General features: G+C 40.6%; 2 protein-coding genes across 5 annotated transcripts in view; one reads left to right on the forward strand and one right to left on the reverse strand.

Annotated features, from left to right (window-relative positions):
• PRKCZ (protein kinase C zeta) overlaps positions 1 to 13,151 on the reverse strand; it is a 74,144-nt gene extending 60,993 nt beyond the window's left edge. For both annotated transcript variants that reach the window (XM_087879296.1, XM_087879295.1), the window contains exons 1-6: positions 12,742 to 13,151; positions 12,153 to 12,219; positions 7,912 to 8,143; positions 4,520 to 4,641; positions 2,996 to 3,085; positions 1,961 to 2,011 (exon numbers count right to left, since the gene is read on the reverse strand). In XM_087879296.1, the coding sequence (XP_087735422.1) occupies positions 1,961 to 2,011; positions 2,996 to 3,085; positions 4,520 to 4,641; positions 7,912 to 7,997 (349 nt within the window). In that variant the 5' untranslated portion in view covers positions 7,998 to 8,143; positions 12,153 to 12,219; positions 12,742 to 13,151. The remainder of the gene's footprint in view (positions 1 to 1,960; positions 2,012 to 2,995; positions 3,086 to 4,519; positions 4,642 to 7,911; positions 8,144 to 12,152; positions 12,220 to 12,741) is intronic.
• Positions 13,152 to 13,173: 22 nt separating this feature from the next.
• Positions 13,174 to 19,626, forward strand: part of CFAP74 (cilia and flagella associated protein 74) — an 85,818-nt gene continuing 79,365 nt past the window's right edge. Inside the window, exons 1-3 of one of the 3 annotated variants that reach the window (XM_087879301.1) lie at positions 13,174 to 13,543; positions 13,858 to 14,118; positions 16,660 to 16,734. The gene's annotated coding sequence lies outside the window, so the exon portion shown is untranslated. Of the gene's footprint in view, positions 13,544 to 13,857; positions 14,119 to 16,659; positions 16,735 to 19,626 lie in introns of those variants that run through there. The other 2 variants (XM_087879302.1, XM_087879300.1) reach the window with 2 other exon arrangements.

A 19,626-nucleotide genomic window follows, 5' to 3' on the forward strand; every position in this document is an offset into this window, starting at 1 on the left:
TTGGTTTTCTTTATATATATATATATATATATATATTTAAAAATGTATTTATTTCCCTGCTGTCCCTAATGAAAAGCAAATGGAAATTAGGACAGAGCTACAAGCAAAATCTTGTCAAGTAACTCTCTCACAGGAATTACCTCCAGAGAGGGAAGATTTACATAAATTGGATTATCTTTCCTCTTTTTAATCCATAATTTATTAATATAGGTGGGTGCGGCTAGCTGTTTACAAAATAGGTTAGAGCAACTTCAGGCGAATCCCTACGTATCTACTCAGACAAGTCGGTCTTGCAGATTGACAACCGCTCTGTGCAACTCACAAAACTGCACAATGGGTCACACTTGGTATGTTACAACTGCTGTGGAAAACTGATGTAATCAGAATATTACATCAGAATAATATAACTTGAAAGTTTATTTATTCACTCAGAACAGTGGACCCCTCTACAAGGGCTGTGACAAATGGTTTAAAGAACTCCTCTTGGTTTTAAAATTCATCATATGGCAGCTGGATCTGTTCTTTTAGAAACATATCAAGAACACTCATGGATGCTAAAGCAGTTATTCTGATCCAGGCCAAATTTTTGACAGGTTCTGACACGCTACACTCTTTTTGGTATATCTGTTGCAACTACACTATGTTCTTTCTGTGTATATATTTATCACGCAAACAAACATACATGATCTGGAACAAAAACACTCGACAACTCCATTGCGCTGCAGTCACTACTACAGAATCAGTACCTCTAGATAAAATGGACAAGGAGGTCCAGATTAAATTGGAATTTGAACAAGGCGAGTTGTACTAAGCTTCAGCACAATTCAGGTTACCACAATTCAGAGAGCTGAGAAGTAGGAAAGTGTGAGAATTTAATTGGAGAATCATAGCTTGGGGAACTGTTGAGGAGTCAAAATTGCAATCTTTATGAGCAGTGCCATAAGCCAGGTCTCTTAATTCGAATGATATGTAAACAGGATGTCAAACTAATATTAAATACAATGTAACTGAAGCCCTGTCTCTTTAGTGCAGTTGGTCCTCAACAATTCATTTAGTGACTCTTCAATGTTACAACAGCACTGGAAAAAGTGACTAAAGTGACTTCAGTTTTTCACACTTATGAGCATTGCAGCATCCCATGGTCATGTGATTAAAATTCACTAAATTAACAACTGCAGTGATTCACTTCACAACCATAGCAAGGAAGGCCATAAAATGAGGCAAAATTCATTTAACAACTCTCACTTGCAACAGAGATTTGGGGTCCACCTGTGGTCATAAGTCGAGGACTGCCTGTACACAGATCAACATGTCACATGTATGTACAAAGGGACATGGCTGACTGATCACGCAGTTGCAACCAACGTCTTCATTTTCCTGGCCTTTCCCAGAGATGCCACTATATACCTAATTTTCTGCTTCTAATTACATCAGGAGCAGAATGAGTAACTGCCTGTTTGCCTTTCCACGTTCGAGGCTGTTAGTATTCTTCTCCGTTAAGATAAACCCAGTTGGGAAAATAAGGTCTCCAAATAAAAGAGGAAGTCATTCTGTTAATACTGACGTAGAATAAGAATGTGCAGTTCTTTAGAGCAAATAAAAGGTACTTCACAGAATGCAGACACAATAATGCACCTCTGTGTAGTTTTTTTTCCTGGAATTTTGCTATCATGGTATAAAGCAGCCATAACACTCCAGGGTGAAATAAAAAAAAAAAAGCTGCTTGAAAGAAATGCAGACAATTGCTACATGAATGAATGCCTTGGGGTAACTTGAATAAAACAACACACTTATTTTAAATACTATTTACATGTGAGAAAATTTCTGTCTCGCAATGCATCACAACTACATTGTAGTTTTTTTCCCTTTGCAGGCCATAAACGTTTTGAAGGAGAATCGAAAGAGGAAGGGATGAGCTAAAACTTTCTAAAAACCCCGAATTCTGTGCCCCGATACTTACGGTCTTCTCCAGGACACGGCATGCCGGGTTGTTCTGGGATGCTTGGGAAGACTGCATCAAAACATAAAATACGCGTCATAAATATATATATTTCCTACAGAGGAGTCTTTCCTAGCTACTCGGCCTTTTGAATAAATGGCCAGTGACAGACTACTTTCTTAATCACAAAACCGGGACTCTAAAAATATGGGAATTCTTCGCAGACACCAATTACTGAAAGGAAAGTCAGGCTCAAGGGGTTCGCCAAAGCAACACGCACAAAGGGAGTTATGGGCAGTGAAAATAATCCTCGAAAAAAAGGAAAGGATGAGCAAGGAGCACTCTCATACGAGGAGGATAAATTCACAATCGGAACAATACACTTAAGAAGCTGCAGAAGATAAATTCCTATGATTTTTTTGGGCGGTTTTTGTTTTTGTTTTTGAACAACCAGCTTGTAATTATAACTGCATCTCATTTATTTTATCATTGAAGACATTTTTACACACCAGTTCTGCTTTGATCAAAGTGTTACGTGGCTCCTAAGATCACACAAAACACAAAGTTGTAAGACAAGAATATTGCAAGGAAAACACGCCCAGTGACAATTAACAAGCGTTTTAAAGCCCGTGAAAAAAGAGTGATTTGGTTAAAATAGGCAAGAGACTCCTAGAGTAAAGGCCCTCCTGCTGCAAAAGTGACCATCTTCTCCAAGTCCTCAAAGAGGTTTTAATGCAAGGAAGGTCTTCTTAGGAAATGGTTCCAGAGCTGAGACAAGAGAAAAGAAATTTCACCAGTGGGTATTGATACCAAAGAGACCACGAAGCACATCTTCTAGTTTATTTGTCGCGGTAGGTAGACAGGATTGTGTCATAAGCGTAAAATGGGGTAAGGATCAGATCTTGTTGTTCAGCACCGATCCAAAGAGGCCAGTTGATGCCTCAACATTGCATTTGGAGTTTGCTTGAGAAAGAAGACAGAACGGAAGACACCAAAGCAGGATTTCGAGAAGATACAGCTCAAAACCATTGCTAAACTACAAGCCTCAAAACTTGCCATGAATAATAAGCCCTTCGTCTCTGTACCGACAATATAAACGGAAGGCTTCTTCCAGCTCCATCTGAGACGAAATGGTACAGGGATCACCTATTTAAAAAAAAAAAAGAAAAGAAAAGAATATCATTTATGGAAGCAATCCGTGCGTGCAACTCTCTCATCTAAAAAAAAAATTTCTTCCAACCCCTCCCTTATTTTCAAACAGTGCAATTTGGAGATCGTGGGAATTCATTTATACATTTCAGAACAGCGGAGAAAGGAACGCTTAGCAGTTGAAAAATGAATTGTTCTGGGACCTAGAGACCCTTCCCTTCATAAACGTGAGTGTAACTCCGTCTCGTAGTTCTTACTCGTTGGAAGGGCTGTGGGGGAATGATAGCCTGGCATAAAAATAAAACACTGAAAATCAGGATAGCACAGAGTAGGGCTGGCTATTCATTCCCTCAGTCACAATTTTCCCCCCTCTAATTAGCAGAGCAAACATTTAAAAAGATGGCAATCATTCTGCAGGATTGTTTAGTGTGTTATTATGTCTTCCTTAGTTGGAAAACACCCTTTTCCTAAAGCAAATTCTCAACAGACGATTGATGGGATTTAATGTCGCTTATTCGGAGAGAAGCATGAAGTGAGGCCCCCCAAGAATAGTGTGGAACAACTGAAGTTAGAAAGCATCAGAATATATCAGTCCCTCTATATTATTGTCTATGCTGACTGAAGAACAAAGTAATTATGCTTTAAGGAAACAATATAATTACAAATTTTACTCAAGCTCTGCAGTGCTTTTTATGTAAATCTGCCCTCTGAACAAAACAATATACCAATATAGCTCTGGTCATGGTTTATTAACCAAGGTTTAATCATAGTTTACTAAGGAACTACAGCTGGCTAGGTTTACACAATGTATTAAGTTAAAAACCATAGTTAATCAGTCATATTGGCTTAAGCTCTTAAAACTTTAATTCTTCCCTACAAGCTAATAGAAGACACCAAATTCTTCCTTTCCCTCTCTAGCTGGTGCAAAGAAAGGGAGATCTATACAAGCAGTCCTTGAGATACAACCACCATAATGGAGTCTGCCTATTACGGTCATATACCATGACGGCTGTAAATCAGGTCAGTCACAGGGCCAACTGGTGTTTTTTGGTGGCAATAATTAAGCAAACGCAGCAAAGATTAAGCAGACCCATTGTTTCTTATACCACCGTTTAACTGCTAACTTTCAATTTTCAGCAAAACCATCATAAAATTCAGCCGACTTATGAGACAAGGTTTAAAGGGAAATTATAGCTAGTCTGAACATCTGAGGCTATCAATTCAAAATAAAGTGAGATATGGTATGTCCCTAATGACTTCAGTTTTTATTTCCCTAATCTGAAACTGCCAATGGAGTGACAGTTTGAAAAGGCTTTTGAAATAAGAAGTTATCCGTTTAATATCTCCTTTTCAGCCCAGATAATTAACTGCGCCATAAAGTGCTTTAGGGAAAAATGTTTTCCAAAACCAGTTACAAAAAGCCTGAAATACCTTCATTATCAATCCACTTCAGGGTAATTGGTTGTTCCTGTGATAAATTGCACATTTCTCTCACTTCATCACAAAGTTCATCATAGTTCATTGAGGCACCCAGGTTGGTAATGAGGATGTCCCTGAAAGAGATGAATTCACAAATTAAGTAAAAAAATGCTTAAAACGCCTGGTGTTTGTAAAAAGGCAGATTAGTTCAGTCAAGTTCCTTGGCAACTTCCTACTTCAAAGAACTGGAAACACGTTTTGAAACTATGCAACATCTGTGCACAGGTAAATAAATATAAATAAGTAAATAAATATGTGGTTTCAAAAAGGAACGATCCCGCAGAATTGAGCAGAAGTCAGATTCACTTAACAACCGTGTTAGTAATTTAACAACTGTAGTGATTCACTTAATAAATGTGGCAAGAAAGGTCATAAAATAAGTCTCCAGGCCAAGAGCTTTAGGCTCTTGTGAAAGGATTACATTTTAGATGGCTATTAGATATCTCAGAAAATGGTAACATTTATCATTACGTCTCAAAGATAAATTATTAGCCACATTTGCCCTGATTTCTGCTTTTTACTGGTAAATAAAAATATTGGATGTTTTACAGTCAGGAATGTCCATGTTCGTGATTCTGTTCATTGATATTTACTGGTCTATCTTAAGAGCCATCAAATTTCTGGTGGAAAAAAGCACCACCCTTATTAGGTGCAAATAATAAAATGGAAAATTCCGTTCCCATTTTGGGTTAAGCTAGCATAAACTGGGTATGTGGAAATATTCAGTTTGTAAATAGTAAATGAAGAATAACCAAACATAGCTAAGCAACTACAATAAAGCAGTTTAAAAAAAAAAAAACTAGCATTAAATCGCAGCAAGCTAGATCCAGTGTACAGTGAAAAAAGGAGAGGTAGACTATTTTCAACTTGTGGAAGTGAAGAACGGTTAAGTAAGATTTGAAATGTTGCAGGAGATAGGAGAAAATAGTTTATAGTTTACTTTATTGTCATTGCACATGGTACAACAAAATTAAATGCCTTCTTGTGTGTACATTATAACTATAAAAATAAAAACACAAACATACATCCTTTACTTTCTATATAATTGAAATTGAAAACCCGGTATTGCACTATACCGTAGAATTCAATATGGTTATTGCCCTGGGATAGAAGCTGTTTTTCATTGTTTTTATTGTCCTGTACCGTCTGCCAGATGGTAATAGTTAAAAAAAAAAAAAAGGGGTGCCCAGGATGAGATGCTTCTTTAAGAATGTTTTGAACTTTCTTAAAGCAGCGGGAGCTATAAAGCTCTTCCAGAGAGGGGAGAGGGCAACCAATAATCCCCTGGACAATGACGTTGACCCTCTGGAGCGCTGTCCTATCTGCCACTGTGCAATTGGCAAACCAGACACCGGTGCAGTAAGTTAAAATGCTCTCAGTGATGGCCACCAGCAGTTTTTCATTCAGTTGTGTTTCCTGAGAAGTCACAGGTAAGTATAATCTCTGCTGGGCCCTTTTGACCAGGGCTGCAATGTGAGCTCTCCAGGTCAGGTCCTCTTTTTATGATAACACCCAGAAACTTAAAACTGGCCACTTGCTCCACTCGGTCTCCATTGATAAGCAAGGGCTGGATGTCTGATCTATTCCTTCTATAGTCCACTATAAGCTCCTTTGGTCTTATTGGTGTTAAGGACCAAGTTATCGTCTCCATACCACAAAAGCAACTGATCCACCTCATCCTGATAGGCAGACTCATCCACTCCAGAGATCAGTCCCACCACTGTTGAATCATCTGCAAATTTAGCAATAGTATTACTAGCGTAAATACTTCATATTCAGGAGAACTGCCTTTTATTCAAAATGTCAGCATGAAGTACAGTCCTGGGAAAATTCTAATTAAAATACATTCCTCCCCACAGACTTTATTCCTGAAGGAAGATTATGTTACTGCAACCTGAACTCTGATACCACTTTAAGTAATATATTTGTCACACCCAAAATGTATAAGGTATCCACCTTTTAAGCATTCAAGGAGGCACATTAGCAAACATGGATAGTACAACTTCCTCATGCTTACAAGGCTTCAGTTGAGTCACACTATCAAAGGTGTTTTGTACCAGAAATAGACATCGTAAATAATTTAACACCTTCCCGAATAATTCTTGACACTAATTTTGTATCTTGATGTCGGCGCCTCCACAATGTGTGACACGTATGAAAATAGAAATCCCTTGCGTAGTGGCAACCATGGGTAAAATTATTTATACCACGCTTTACGTGTGATCAATAAACCCAGACTGAGGAATTAAAGGATTCTACACTGTGTTGATTTAACCCTCTCCCCACTGAAAGGGATGGGAAACAGAGCATGTGTTTCTGGGAAGGTTTTTCACCAGATCCATTTTACAAAATGTGAAAATAAAGGAAGGTCTGACACAGAGGTGGGTTTCAACAGGTTCTGACCAGTTCTGGAGAACTGGTAGCAGAAATTTTGAGTAGTTCGGAGAACCGGTAGTAAAAATTCTGACTGGCCCTGCCCCCATCTATTCTCTGCCTCCCAAATCCCAGCTGATCGGGAAGAAATGGGGATTTTGCAGTAACCTTCCCCTGGATTGGGGACGGAATGGAGATTTTACAGTATCCTTCCCCTGCCACGCCCACCAAGCCACAGAACCGGTAGTAAAAAAATAAAAATATCTTACACTAAAGAAGTCGTTGAATTCATTTTACAGCGCAGATCTGAACATTTTTACCACAGGGCAATCTACTAATAGATAATGGTCGACAAATGCACAACTTTTCATCTTTGCCAAATTTGGTCATTCTTTTTTTTTTTTTTCCCTCCCTCAAAATGTGCTTCAGTCACATTGGAGATGCTTAAGATAGCAAGAAAGCCGAAGTATGCAAAACAGTAGCTCAAAAATTTCATAAGAGAATTTTGTCTTCAATGAAAATGAAAGAAATGCAAATATATGCAGATAGTCCTCAACTTTTGACCAGAATTTCTGGCAGTTGTTAACTGGCAATTTTATGACCTTTTATAGCCATGGTTAAAGTGAATTAACTGCAATTGTTAAGTGAATTATGGTTGTTAAGCAAGTTTGGCTCTCCTCATTGACTTTGCTTGTTGGAAGCCAGCTGGAAAGGTCACATGACCCTGGAAATCTGCAACTGTAGTAAGTACATGCCAGTTGCCAAGCATCTGGATTTTGATCATGTGACCGTAAAGATGCTGTGATTATCATAAGTACAAGAACTGGTTGCAAGTCACTTTTTTCCCAGTTCTGTCATTAACTCCCAAAGATCTCTAAATGAATGGTTGTAAATCGAGGACTACCTGTGTGGCTTGAACGAAACGAGCGAAGAAGAATGCAAGTGCATAAAACACCCTTAATGCAACTTACCCATTATAATGCGTTTTTACTCTAATGAAGTCTTTCTTCGTGTTCATTTTTGATCCCATTCTGCTAGGCATGATACTATGCAACATTCAAATGGGGAAACAATGTCCTCGTTTTATAGACTCATCTTCCAAATCATTCAAAGAATGATGAGGGGTTGCGAAAAATGAACAGGCAACATTTTTTATGCTTCTTCCCAGTAAAAAACTTCATTAGACTGCATGCACCCAAAAGTCTATACACAAAAAAGAAAAAAAAAATGAATGGAAAACATAATGAATACTGAATTAAGCCTAAAAAGGACATGCAAAGTCAAACAAGTCAACAATGTAATTTGTGTACCTTTCCTTGCTACAATAAAGTTTTATACCGTTGCTTAAGGTTACACCATAAGGGGAGAAAACCCCAACCTTGTAACTTTAAACATTATTACATTTAAATTGTATACATTCTAGAATAAAAGTTGCATCTGCTAAAACAAAGCAGGTAACATTTTGGCCAATATCGTTAAATTATCCCTGCTTGAAAAACTGAATAATTTTTAGCAAACAAATTTGCTGGCTTGATTCCAAACCCCTTCCCTTCCAAGCACAGAAACTACAAAATGTGTGATATAATCTGTTCAGAAGGAAATTTTCTAATCACCAGTAAGGTTTGACTCAGGAATTCTTAAAAATTGTAAAGTTTACATTTTGTTTTTATCGTAATCACACAGTCTTGAATCACAGAACAAATTGTAACATCCTTGTATTTAGTTAGAACAGCTGAAAAGCAAATTACCTTTAATAAAAAGATTAGCATTTCCACAGACCCAACTCTCATGACTTTTAAGAAACTTGTCAGATTCACAAATCGTGTCTTAAATCTTGTGAACATTTAAATATTGTACATTATATTTTATGGGGCAAGTGTAACTCTACAACTTTTGTGTTCTGGAGTGTAAAAATATGTGTTTGGCTACCTGTCACTGAATTATGTAGAATAGAATAGAATAGAACAGAACAGAACAGAACAGAACAGAACAGAACAGAACAGAACAGAATAGAATAGAATAGAATAGAATAGAATAGAATAGAATAGAATAGAATTCTTTATTGGCCAAGTGTGATTGGACACACAAGGAATTTGTCTTTGGTGCATATGTTCTCAGTGTACATAAAGAGAATAAAATACATTCATCAAGAATAAAAAGATATAACACTTAGTGATAGCCAAGGTTAGTAATAAAATTATACTAGAAAACAAATAAAACAATATAAATGTTCTTCATTTCACACAGAAAGAAAAGAGTCAGCTCAGTTTTCCCAGAAATTATCTCTACTGTATAACCCTCCTCATTTAAAAGCATACTGTTCTATTTCTGGATCTCCTATAGTAGCAATGCAATTTAAATATATTTATTTTGGAATTAAGGGACATGGTGGCTCAGTGGCTAAGACACTGAGCTTGTTGATCAAAAGGTCAGCAGTTCAGCGGTTTGAATCCCAAGTGCTGCGTAACTGGGCGAGCTCCCGTGACTTGTCCCAGCTTCTGCCAACCTAGCAGTTCGAAAGTAAGTAAAAAAAAAAATGCAAGTAGAAAAATAGGGACCACCTTTGGTGGGAAGGTAAGAGCGTTCCGTGCGCCTTTGGCGCACTTGAGTCATGCCGGCCACATGACCACGGAGACGTCTTCGGACAGCGCTGGCTCTTCAGCTTTGAAACGGAGATGAGCACCGTCCCCTAGAGTTGGGAATAACTAGCACATATGTGCGAGGGGAATCTTTACCTTTACCTATTTAAGAATTAGCTCCTTTCTGTTCAAAGCCTCTTATTTTTAAGGGTGCAAAGGACTGCAGCCCCTCCCATTCTCTGCAGACAGCCTCTAACTTCAGCTATCCTTTAACTCAGAGGTGGGGAACTATGGCCCCTTTCATGATTTGCGGACTTCAACTCCCAGAATTCCTGAACCAGCCTTGCTAGCTCAGGAATTTTGGGAGTTGAAGTCCACAAATCATGAAAGGGCCATAGTTCCCCACCCCTGCTGTAACTTCTGGGCTGCCAGACAGACATGCATTCCTCGCATACCACCAATGCCCTCTTCACATTATAATTTAAGAGAAGCAAAAACACACCCTTTTCACCTTCTACTCAGAGGGCCTCACCCACTTACCACACAGGCTCACCTTCTTAAAAAGACTTCCTGTTCCTTCAGCATCAAGTTTACCTCCTGGCTCAATATCCCATCACTATAATTTAGCCCAATTATATTTAATTGAAATTCTTGCATCTTCATTTTTATTACCCTGGCACCGATTCCTCTGTTTATTTAGTTGTAATGCTCATGGTGGGACAAAAAACTCTCCTCTCTTGTACAAAAGCCCTTTATACTGTATTAAATAATAATAGTATCCGCTCACCCTTTTCCACCCTTTGATTGAACCAGCTTTGAGTCACACAATAGGTGTGTTTGTGCCACACACATAACCAACCACAAGGAACCTGACAGGGAAGCCAACTATTATTGTGGGAGAAAATGGCAGGAACGACCATAATCTAAGTCAAAAACGGCATACAAATCAAATAATATCTCAATTTTTCTTTCCTTCTACACCTTCCCAGGAAAGTAGACTTCATACATTTTTTCCACTGACAATGTCAATCCCTCACAAAAGGGATCTATCTTACCTCCACCAGGTAAGAAACAATGGCAACGCGCTATTATGCATAACATTGAGGATAAAACTCTCCTCTCTCAAGCCTATCCCTTGATACTTTACACTTGTGTGTGTGTGTCTGTTGCATCTTTCCTATGACACAACATTTTCCCCAACCCTCCTTGATACAAAGTTTTGACTGCAAGGTGTTTTGACAAAGGAAAGTACTGTAGAAATTATTAACAACGTTTATGCATTTCACTGTGGAATAATATTTAACTATATGAATTATTAATTTAATCTAACAGTAAACTAATCCAATATACATATAAATGGCTATATAATGTTAATAAAGTTCATACACACATAGACAATATTAACATTCATAATACACACATAAATGCCACATGTATGGCAATACACTTAGTTTTCTGTGTGTGTGTGTCTGTGTGTGTGTGTGTGTGTGTGTAACACTATTCGTAGTCATAGGCTTTCCATCACCTTAACCCCCACTATTTAAATGCAGAATCATATTTACTTTACTTTACTTTAGTTTTATTGGACTTCTATACCGCCCTTCTCCCGAAGGACTCAGGGCGGTGTACAGCCATATGGTAATTCCCCACATATACAACTTGTTTTACCACACAACAGTGTGGAAGTAATCTGAGGCCCCTTTCTGGGACATTTTCATTGCCTTCCCAGATAAGTCTACAGCCCAGTAACTGGCTCCAAATATTAGCTTTTTAAGATTAGACCAGCTGGGCTAGCTAGATTCTAACATCTGCTATGGAGAATACAGAATGATTCTCTGTATATGTGTGAGCGGTTTGTGTATATACACTATAACACAATATCAGTTTTATGTGCACTTTGTTGCCAATATTTGCTATTGTTGCTGTTCCTGTGCTCCTTGCAGTCCAGTAAGACTGAAGCAGTTTATATACAATAGAGTGTTTGATAATAATAAAAGCAACAGTAACACCCATAATGTTTGTATCCTTTCCATCAGTTCTCTGCCACACTAATCTCTCTAGCTACAGAAAATGATCTAATTATATACAATGCACATATACCCACCATTTACACAATAATCATTGCAACTTATATACCACTACAGAGATGAAGTAGAAATAAGACTTCAAGCATCTTAATGGGTAACCACAATAAATTTACAATACAAATCAATACTTATTTTACACAGAGAATTCTAATAGGAACTGTAATAGAAGCTACATCCTCTCCTATCCTGTGTTGGCTCTGTCCCACCTGAACTTCTCCTAAATGTCAAATTAATCCATAGTCAGCTAAAGAATACGATCTAATTAGATATATGGAGAGAGAGAGAGAGAATACTATGAATATTAGTAGTAAGCCTTCTCCCTAATTTCTCTTTTCGACTCATTGTTGTTGTGACTGCTGGTTGTTATGGGTTTCGAGTCAATCCCGAGTCCTGGAGACGACAGGAACAAATGCACATCGCTCTCTTGCCAACATTTTTCGGAAGCGGCTTTGCTAATAACTTTCTCCCAGAGGGGAAAAAAAAAAAGAGCCACTAGCCAGATGTTGCCCTTGGTGGCTTTCGGTCCGAGGCAGGATTAGAACTCACCTCTTTCAGTTTGGGAATCCAATTCTTTTACCACCCACTGGCTCTGTCCGGACATTAAAAGCAGGACCTAATTGGAGAGAAAGATGAATAGTAATATTTATTTATTTAATTTTTATATCGCACAGCCAAAAATAAAAACGAACACATATAAAATTTAAAACAGTTTAAAAGGAATTAAATAATTTGGCCCATTTCAATTAAGACAAAGACCACCCGTATAACTTAAAATTGATCTCGGTATTCAGGCCAGCCCAGCTTGTTGAAACAACATTATTTAATAATAATACATACATTTAATAATCTGTATTAAATTTACATATACATATGTATATGTAAATGTATTATTAATAATAATATTTAAAAAATTAATAAAAAGAGCAGCAATAACCTGGCCAGCCTTTCCTTAGGAGGTCCCCACTAATTTAGCTTCCTGCCTTGGGTAATGGGGCTGCTTGGGGGGGGGTCTTTTCTGCCTTGCCCCTTTCTCACCCTCCCCCATTATTCCTGGCTCTCCTGTTTGCCCCCTTTCCCTCCCTCTCCTCCCCTTCAGCCTCCTAGTTTCCCCCCCTCCTCCTCGAAAAAAGCGCACCTGCTTTGGGGGGGTCTCTCCTTCTACAGGTATCCCACCCACCCACCCACCCACTTCCAGGCTGAGGTGAAGTGAGGTGAGGTGGTGGGGAGGGGTCGCCTCTCTCCGCACTTCCCTCGCCCGCTCGCGCTCCGCGGAAGTTTGGCTCCAAACTTCCCGGAGGAGGAGGCAAGAGGGAGGGGCTCGCAGTCGTCCTTCGCGTCCGCCCCTTCCTGACAGGACCTCCCCCCCCCACTTCGGTTTTCCCCCCCTCCTTTCTTCCTGAAGAGGAGGCGCGCTCCCGTGCGCGCGGGCAGGTTAAAGAAGGCGCGCTCCCGCCGCCGGCCTCACCCCCCTCAGCGCCCCCCCACCAAAGCCGCCCTCCGCGCAACCGCACTCCCGCCTCCCAACATGGCGGCCACGCCTTCACCGAGGGACGCCTCGGCTCCTCCCCGCGCGCGCCCGCCTCTCCTTCAGCCAATGGCGCGCTTTCTAAGCTCCCGCCCCCCCTCCGCACCTGCCGACCTATAGGAAGCCAGGGACGGGCTGGCACTTCACCTGGAGCCATTGCCTTCCCCCCCCTCTCTCCTCCACGCCTCGGAGGCCAATCAGAGCTCGGAAACATGTCCTTACCTGGCGCCAAGGCGAGGGCGGGATGTCGGCCAGCCAATGGCCGGAGGGGAACCCGAGAAGGAGCGGAGGAGACGCACCTGCCCACCAATAGGGTGCCGCGATGAGGGCTGATTTTGCCTAGCAACTAAGCGAACAAGGAGGTTAAAAAAAAAAAAAAGCGCGGGTGAAAGTCGAAGTCCAAACTTTCCAGGTGGGCGGAAGCATATTTTTGATGTCACTTTTCTACCTCAAAATTATATATTAAGCCTCTTGAGGAAGAAAAGTGGAGTTTATAAAAGGTTAGCCATTAAAAATGAATTAGCCTGCAGTCCAGCACGCATGGTTACCTCTATGACTTAATTATTAAGTCATATTAGGTTAATTAGTAATTAAGTAATTAATATTAAGCCATATCAATTAAGTTTATTAATAATTATTCATAAACAAATCGACTGTCACATATTTACTTCATTGGAACTTGATTTACTGTATTTTTTTAAATTTCTGAGACACTGTGTCCTTTAGTCTTTTGCAGGATCAAAGTTACAGCAGAAAAGGAAAAAAAGGGGAAGGAAAAAGAAATATACAGGAAGTCCTCGACATAGGACCACAATCGAGCCGTTGCTAAGCGAGACATTTGCCCCACTTTACCACCTTTCTTGCCACCGTTGTTAAGTGAATCGCTGCAGTTCTTCAATGAGCAACATGGTTGTTAAGCGAATCTGGTTTCCCCATTGACTTTGCTAGTTGGAGACAATCACATGACCTTGGGACGCAGCAACGGTCGTAAGTATGAACCAGTTGCCAAGCATTCTGAATTTTGATCACATGATCCCTGGGGCTGCTGCAGTTGTCATATAAGTGTGAAAAATGGTCATAAGTCACTTTTTTCAGACCCCTGAGCTAGTCATACCCTTCTGGGATTCGAACCCAGGCTGCTTGCATATTGGGTAGATGTATTAATCTCTAAGCCAATGTGCAAGTCTGTTCATATTCTTACAATAACAGAAAATCATCTTAAAGTATCTTCAAAAGTAAAGTTCTACCGTATGAGCTACAAAAACGTCATTTGTTGTTTTATTTTAGGCCAAACACAATCTCAGGTTTCTGTATAGAAGGAACATATATGGTATTGTTTTCTTCCAGCAGAGGGCAAGAGAACATTAGCTAAAAGTTAGTGGGAAAAGTGTTTTAGCCAATCATCTGATTCAGTTCTGATTTTGAATTTCAGAGGCTATTATGAAAAAAAGCAAAAGATACGAGAAATGTAAGTGGCCTTTGGGCAACAGAGTATTCATCATTCTCTAAGAGAATATCTCTGCATTTGTAAATAGTAGACAATAAACCTTCATAGCAGGGGTTGGAATCGGGTTTTGTCCTAGTCCAAAATATGTGGTACAGGTAGTCCTCAACTTACGACTGCAATTGAGCCCAAAATGCTAGGAGCCTTGGTGGTGCAGCGGACTAAGTGCTGTTATATAGCACTTAGCTGCCAGCTGCCTGCAATTAGTGCGAGTTCAAATGTCACCAGCCTCAAGGTTGACTCAGCCTTCCATCCTTCCGAGGTAGGTAAAATGAGGACCCGGATTGTGGGGGCAATAAGCTGACTTTGTAGAAACACCGCTTATGGGGGGTCCAAAAGCCCTAATAAGCAGGTATATACAAAAGAATGAAGGCTATTGCTATAAGTGCATTGTAAGCCGCCCTGAGTCTTCGGAGGAGGGCGGCATATAAATTGAACTAATAAATAAATAAATAAATAAATAAATAAATAAATAAATAAATAAATTTCTGTTGTTAAGTGAGACGTTTAAGTGACCTTCGGACACAGCAATGGTCATACATATGAACCAGTTGCCAAGCATCTGAATTTTGATTATGTGATCATGGGGATGCTAGAAAGGTTGTAACTGAAAAATTGCCATAAGTCCTTTTTTTCAGTGACTATTGTAACTTTGAATGGTCACTAAATGAACTGTTGTAAGTTGAGAACTACCTGCACTCAGTGGTGAAATCCAATTTTTTTTTACTACTGGTTCTGTGGGCATGGCTTGGTGGGCGTGGCAGAGGAAGGATACTGCAAAATCTCCATTCCTACCCCACTCCAGGGGAAGGATTCTGCAAAATCCTCATTCCCTCCCCACTTCTGGGGGAAGGATATTGCAAAATCTCCATTCCCACCCCACTCTGGGGCCAGCCAGTGGTGGCATTTGCCAATTCTCCGAACTACTCAAAATTTCCGCTACCGGTTCTCCAGAACCTGCTGGATTTCACCCCTGCCTGTACTTTTCCTGGAAAAACACAAGCATGCCAATTCGCCCTATTGAAAACAAAATAATAGAGGTTAGAAATATTAGAAAATTGATAGCAGAAAAAAGAGTAATCCATTGAATCTGCCATTTGAGTTGTTGGCTGATTTTTCTTCTTTCTTTCTTTTGTTTTCTTTTTATTTATTTAGGTTAAAATAAGGAATGGATTTAAACCCAGTATTTTATTAACCAGACAGTGTAGTATTAGGATGAAAAATTGGGAGACCCTGAGTTCTAGTTTCACTTTAGGCGGTGGCTCAATGGCTAAGAAGCTGAGCTTGTCGATTGAAAGGTCGGCAGTTCAGCGGTTCGAATCCCTAGCGCCGCGTAACGGGGTGACCTCCCGTGACTTTTCCCAGCTTCTGCCAACCTAGCAGTTCGAAAGTACGTAAAAAAAAAAATGCAAGTAGAAAATAGGGACCACCTTTGGTGGGAAGGGAACAGCGTTCCGTGCGCCTTTGGTGTTGAACCATGCTGGCCACATGACCACGGAGACGTCTTCGGACAGCGCTGGCTCATCTCTTTTGAAACGGAGATGAGCACCACCCCCTAGAGTCGGGAACGACTAGCAGATATATGCGAGGGGAACCTTTACCTTTTATTTTGGAAAAAAGGATGTCCTGGATTATTATTTTTTTAAAGCAGAGAAAGATTTGCAAGTTTGAAGGTCAACGCTACTGTGGACAGAAAGTACAGAGACCAGGTTCTCATTTAGTGTACCAAAAACTGGATGCGAGCCAACCTGGCATAAAGACCACAGACTAACGATGTATGAAAAAATTCTGATCTCCATGGTAATTCCATTGCAATTAAGCATAATAGATGGCACATAGGTATTATTTAGCTGCTTCTTAATATAGACCACATCTATGTTCAACACTTACAGCAAGAAAACTATTTTTTTTCTCCAATTAGAGAAAGGTTAAAGTATTGCCAGTTCCATGACTTGTATATATTAGAAACTCAGGGAAGCTACAATTATTTAATGCACTAATGGAAAAAATGTCTCATCTTGCAGGAATTATTGAGTCCAGGAAATGTCTTCACAGGTTCCACCAAACTAGAATCTGGCCTCTTTAAAAAAAAGGACAGGGTAGGTATTTCTTTAATTCACATTTGAAGATAAGTTCAGATTTCACTATGAGCTTAATTACTTTCAAAGTTTGAAATAATGTACAAATCAAAGATAGTCTCCAAAATTCGGTTTTCTTGGATTTATAACACAATTCACTACAAAAAAAAAAAAAAAGGAACCCATATTGGAGTGAGGACTGCTGCACAAAATGTCACAGTTGAGAAAATTAGGTTAGGCCGAGCTGCAGACAAAAATATGTACATACATACATACATACATACATACATACATATGTATGTATAAAATACGGATGGGTTTTAGTATAGGCTGCTAGCCAACCAAGTTGTGTAAGCGACCAAATTTATAATGGAAAGACTGAGAAATTGAAATCAGCATTGTAGAGTGGGGGGAAGAGCTGTGTTACTCTACGATAGCAAAACATCAGGAGGGATCTACAAGCATCTTTTTCTGATTAACAAATTTTATTAAAAGGGATAAGTGTTTCCCCCGAAAGCTGCAGAAAAGGGTGCTAAGACTCTTTGTGAACTCGACAAAATTGCAACCTTGAAAAAGTATAAAGTGGGGAATTTAAGCCTGCAAATGGATCTTGAACAAGAGCCATGCTGCTCCCGAGCATTTTAAAATGTACAAAATTGTAGCAGGGTTGTTTTAGGCAGATTGAGGGCACTTGCATACTTCTGGTAGCATGCTTCTGGTGGAGAAGAAGCCGTCACTCTCCACGAGAGGGAAAAGCTGCTCTGATGCAAGCTACCCCCAGCAGATGTCTTACAGATTGTTCCTCAGTTGGCCAACTGTCTTTGCTTAATCTCACTGGCTGTTGGGCCTCTTACAAATACCACAAGATACAGTTTTCTCCACCTCCCACAGTAGCTACAACAGATGGTGTGCGAGTGAGGAGGGAAAGAAAATTGTCTTTCCTCCATTTAGCATCAACAGACTGCCCGTCCTTTCAAGCACAGTTATATGCAGGATCCATTCAGACAGAGTCAAAACAAGCTGGTTTCCTTGCGCCTAAATAAAGATTTGATGACATAAAATCCAAGGTGGGGAAAGAAAAGTAGGGGAACCACCTAAGACAGAAAGGGCTCCTGTGATGTTATTTAACACTTATTTTTTTTAAAAAAAAAATCCTGGAGAAATACTGTATATGTGCTGTCAGGTGCTATATTCCTGTTGGCTATTTCTTAAATTCTTTTCAAGAACTGAGTGTGGGTGAGGAATTACCAAACGCTTTCAGCGCAACTCATAAATTACCCTCTTTGGTGTGTATTCAGCAATCTGGCAGACTTTTCTGCCACCTCTAATAGTCCTTCAGTATCAGGATTTCAGTTAAAGAGGTAGGCGCAGGACGATAGGCAAATAATGACACTGAAAGCAAGCAGAATAATAGAGCAACAGAGTTGGAAGGGACTCTGGAGGTCTTCTAGTCCAACCCTCTGCTCAAGCAGGAAAGCCTATATCGTTCCAGACGGATGGTTGTCCGATCCCTTCTTAAGAGCCAGTGCTGGAGCCCCCACAACTTCTGGATTAAGTCAGGACATTGGAAATCCCCAGGATTAATGATTCGTAGGAGAAGTTGACTGGCAACATCTGGGATCCCCCTAGGGCAGTGATGGCAAACCTTTTCGGCACCGAGTGTCCAAACTGGAATGTCTGTTTGTGCATTCCAGGGGTGACCTTCAAAACTTTTAGCAAGGGGTTCTCTGCCCGGTTGTTGCTACTCGGCCTCCTGCACCACGGCGGGAGGGGGGAGGCTTTTTGCCATCCCTGGGCTCCAGAGGCTGTCTTTGAACCTCCAGGAGGGCGAAAATAGCCTTCCCAGGCTCCGGATACCCTCTGGAAGCCGGAAACAGGCTCGTTTCCCGATCTTCCGCTAGGCTCGTTTTTCACCCTCCCCGAGCCTCCGCGCATGCCCTGCACTTACCTGCATCCAAAATGGGATGCTTGGGGACTTCTGGGAAAGAAGGGGCGGGGCAGGGCTAGCCAGAAGTGGGATTTGGGGGTTCTCCGAACTGCACAGAATCTTAGCTAGAGGTTCTCCCGAACCCCCAGCAACCCAACCCTGGCGCATTCGCCTGCATACGCCAGAGCACCAAAAACCCAAGGACCAGCTGATCTTCAGGTTTCCGGCACGCGCAAACGTGCCAGCCAGCTGGTCTTCGCACGCGTCAGAGCTGGCCAGCTGGTTTTTTGGTTTCTGGCACTCCGGTGCATGTGAGGATCAGCTGGCTTGCATGCATGCATGCAACGGAGATCCAAAGACCAGCAAGCGATGGCGCACGTGTCCACAGAAGAGGGCCCTGCGTGCCACCTCTGGCCTTTCAAGGAGGAGGTTTTAAAAAAAAAGTTAGGATGGCTGATTCAGTAACCAGGGTTAGGTAAATAACCTGATTCAATGAAAACTGGTTCACTGATCAGCAGTCTGTGACTGCAAGAGACAGAAGAAAAATGCAACAGGAAAAAAAGGGGGAAGAACAGAACAGAACAATCAGAGCATGGCTGGCTGGCCCCAAAATGCATCTTCTGGGCAATCTTTGGGGAGGGTCCATTAATTCCCTCCCCCAACTCTTAACAGAGAAAAGACAAAACAAGGGAGTGGGAGTCAGTTCCTGCTTCTAACACACAGTAAAAAAGTCTTTCAATTCCTTTGCTTAACAACGGAAGCTATTAGCTGTAAGCAGTGCAAGGGCTGAATAGAATCGGTTGCTCCTGATAGAAGGAAACTTACTGAAACGGCACTAATATTTTTTTTTTAAAAAAGTTCATTATCTGCTAGTGGAAAACAATTCCCTTTAAGAACCAAAGAGGGACTTTTTTTCTGCAGCAGCTTCAGCGAGCCGACTTTCCCCTCATCTCACATTTTTTTTCTTTCTCCCAGATCCAACGATG

This window comes from Pantherophis guttatus, chromosome 15 (assembly GCF_059756535.1).
Source record: "Pantherophis guttatus breed Tessera chromosome 15, ASM5975653v1, whole genome shotgun sequence".
NCBI classification, from domain to species: domain Eukaryota; kingdom Metazoa; phylum Chordata; class Lepidosauria; order Squamata; family Colubridae; genus Pantherophis; species Pantherophis guttatus.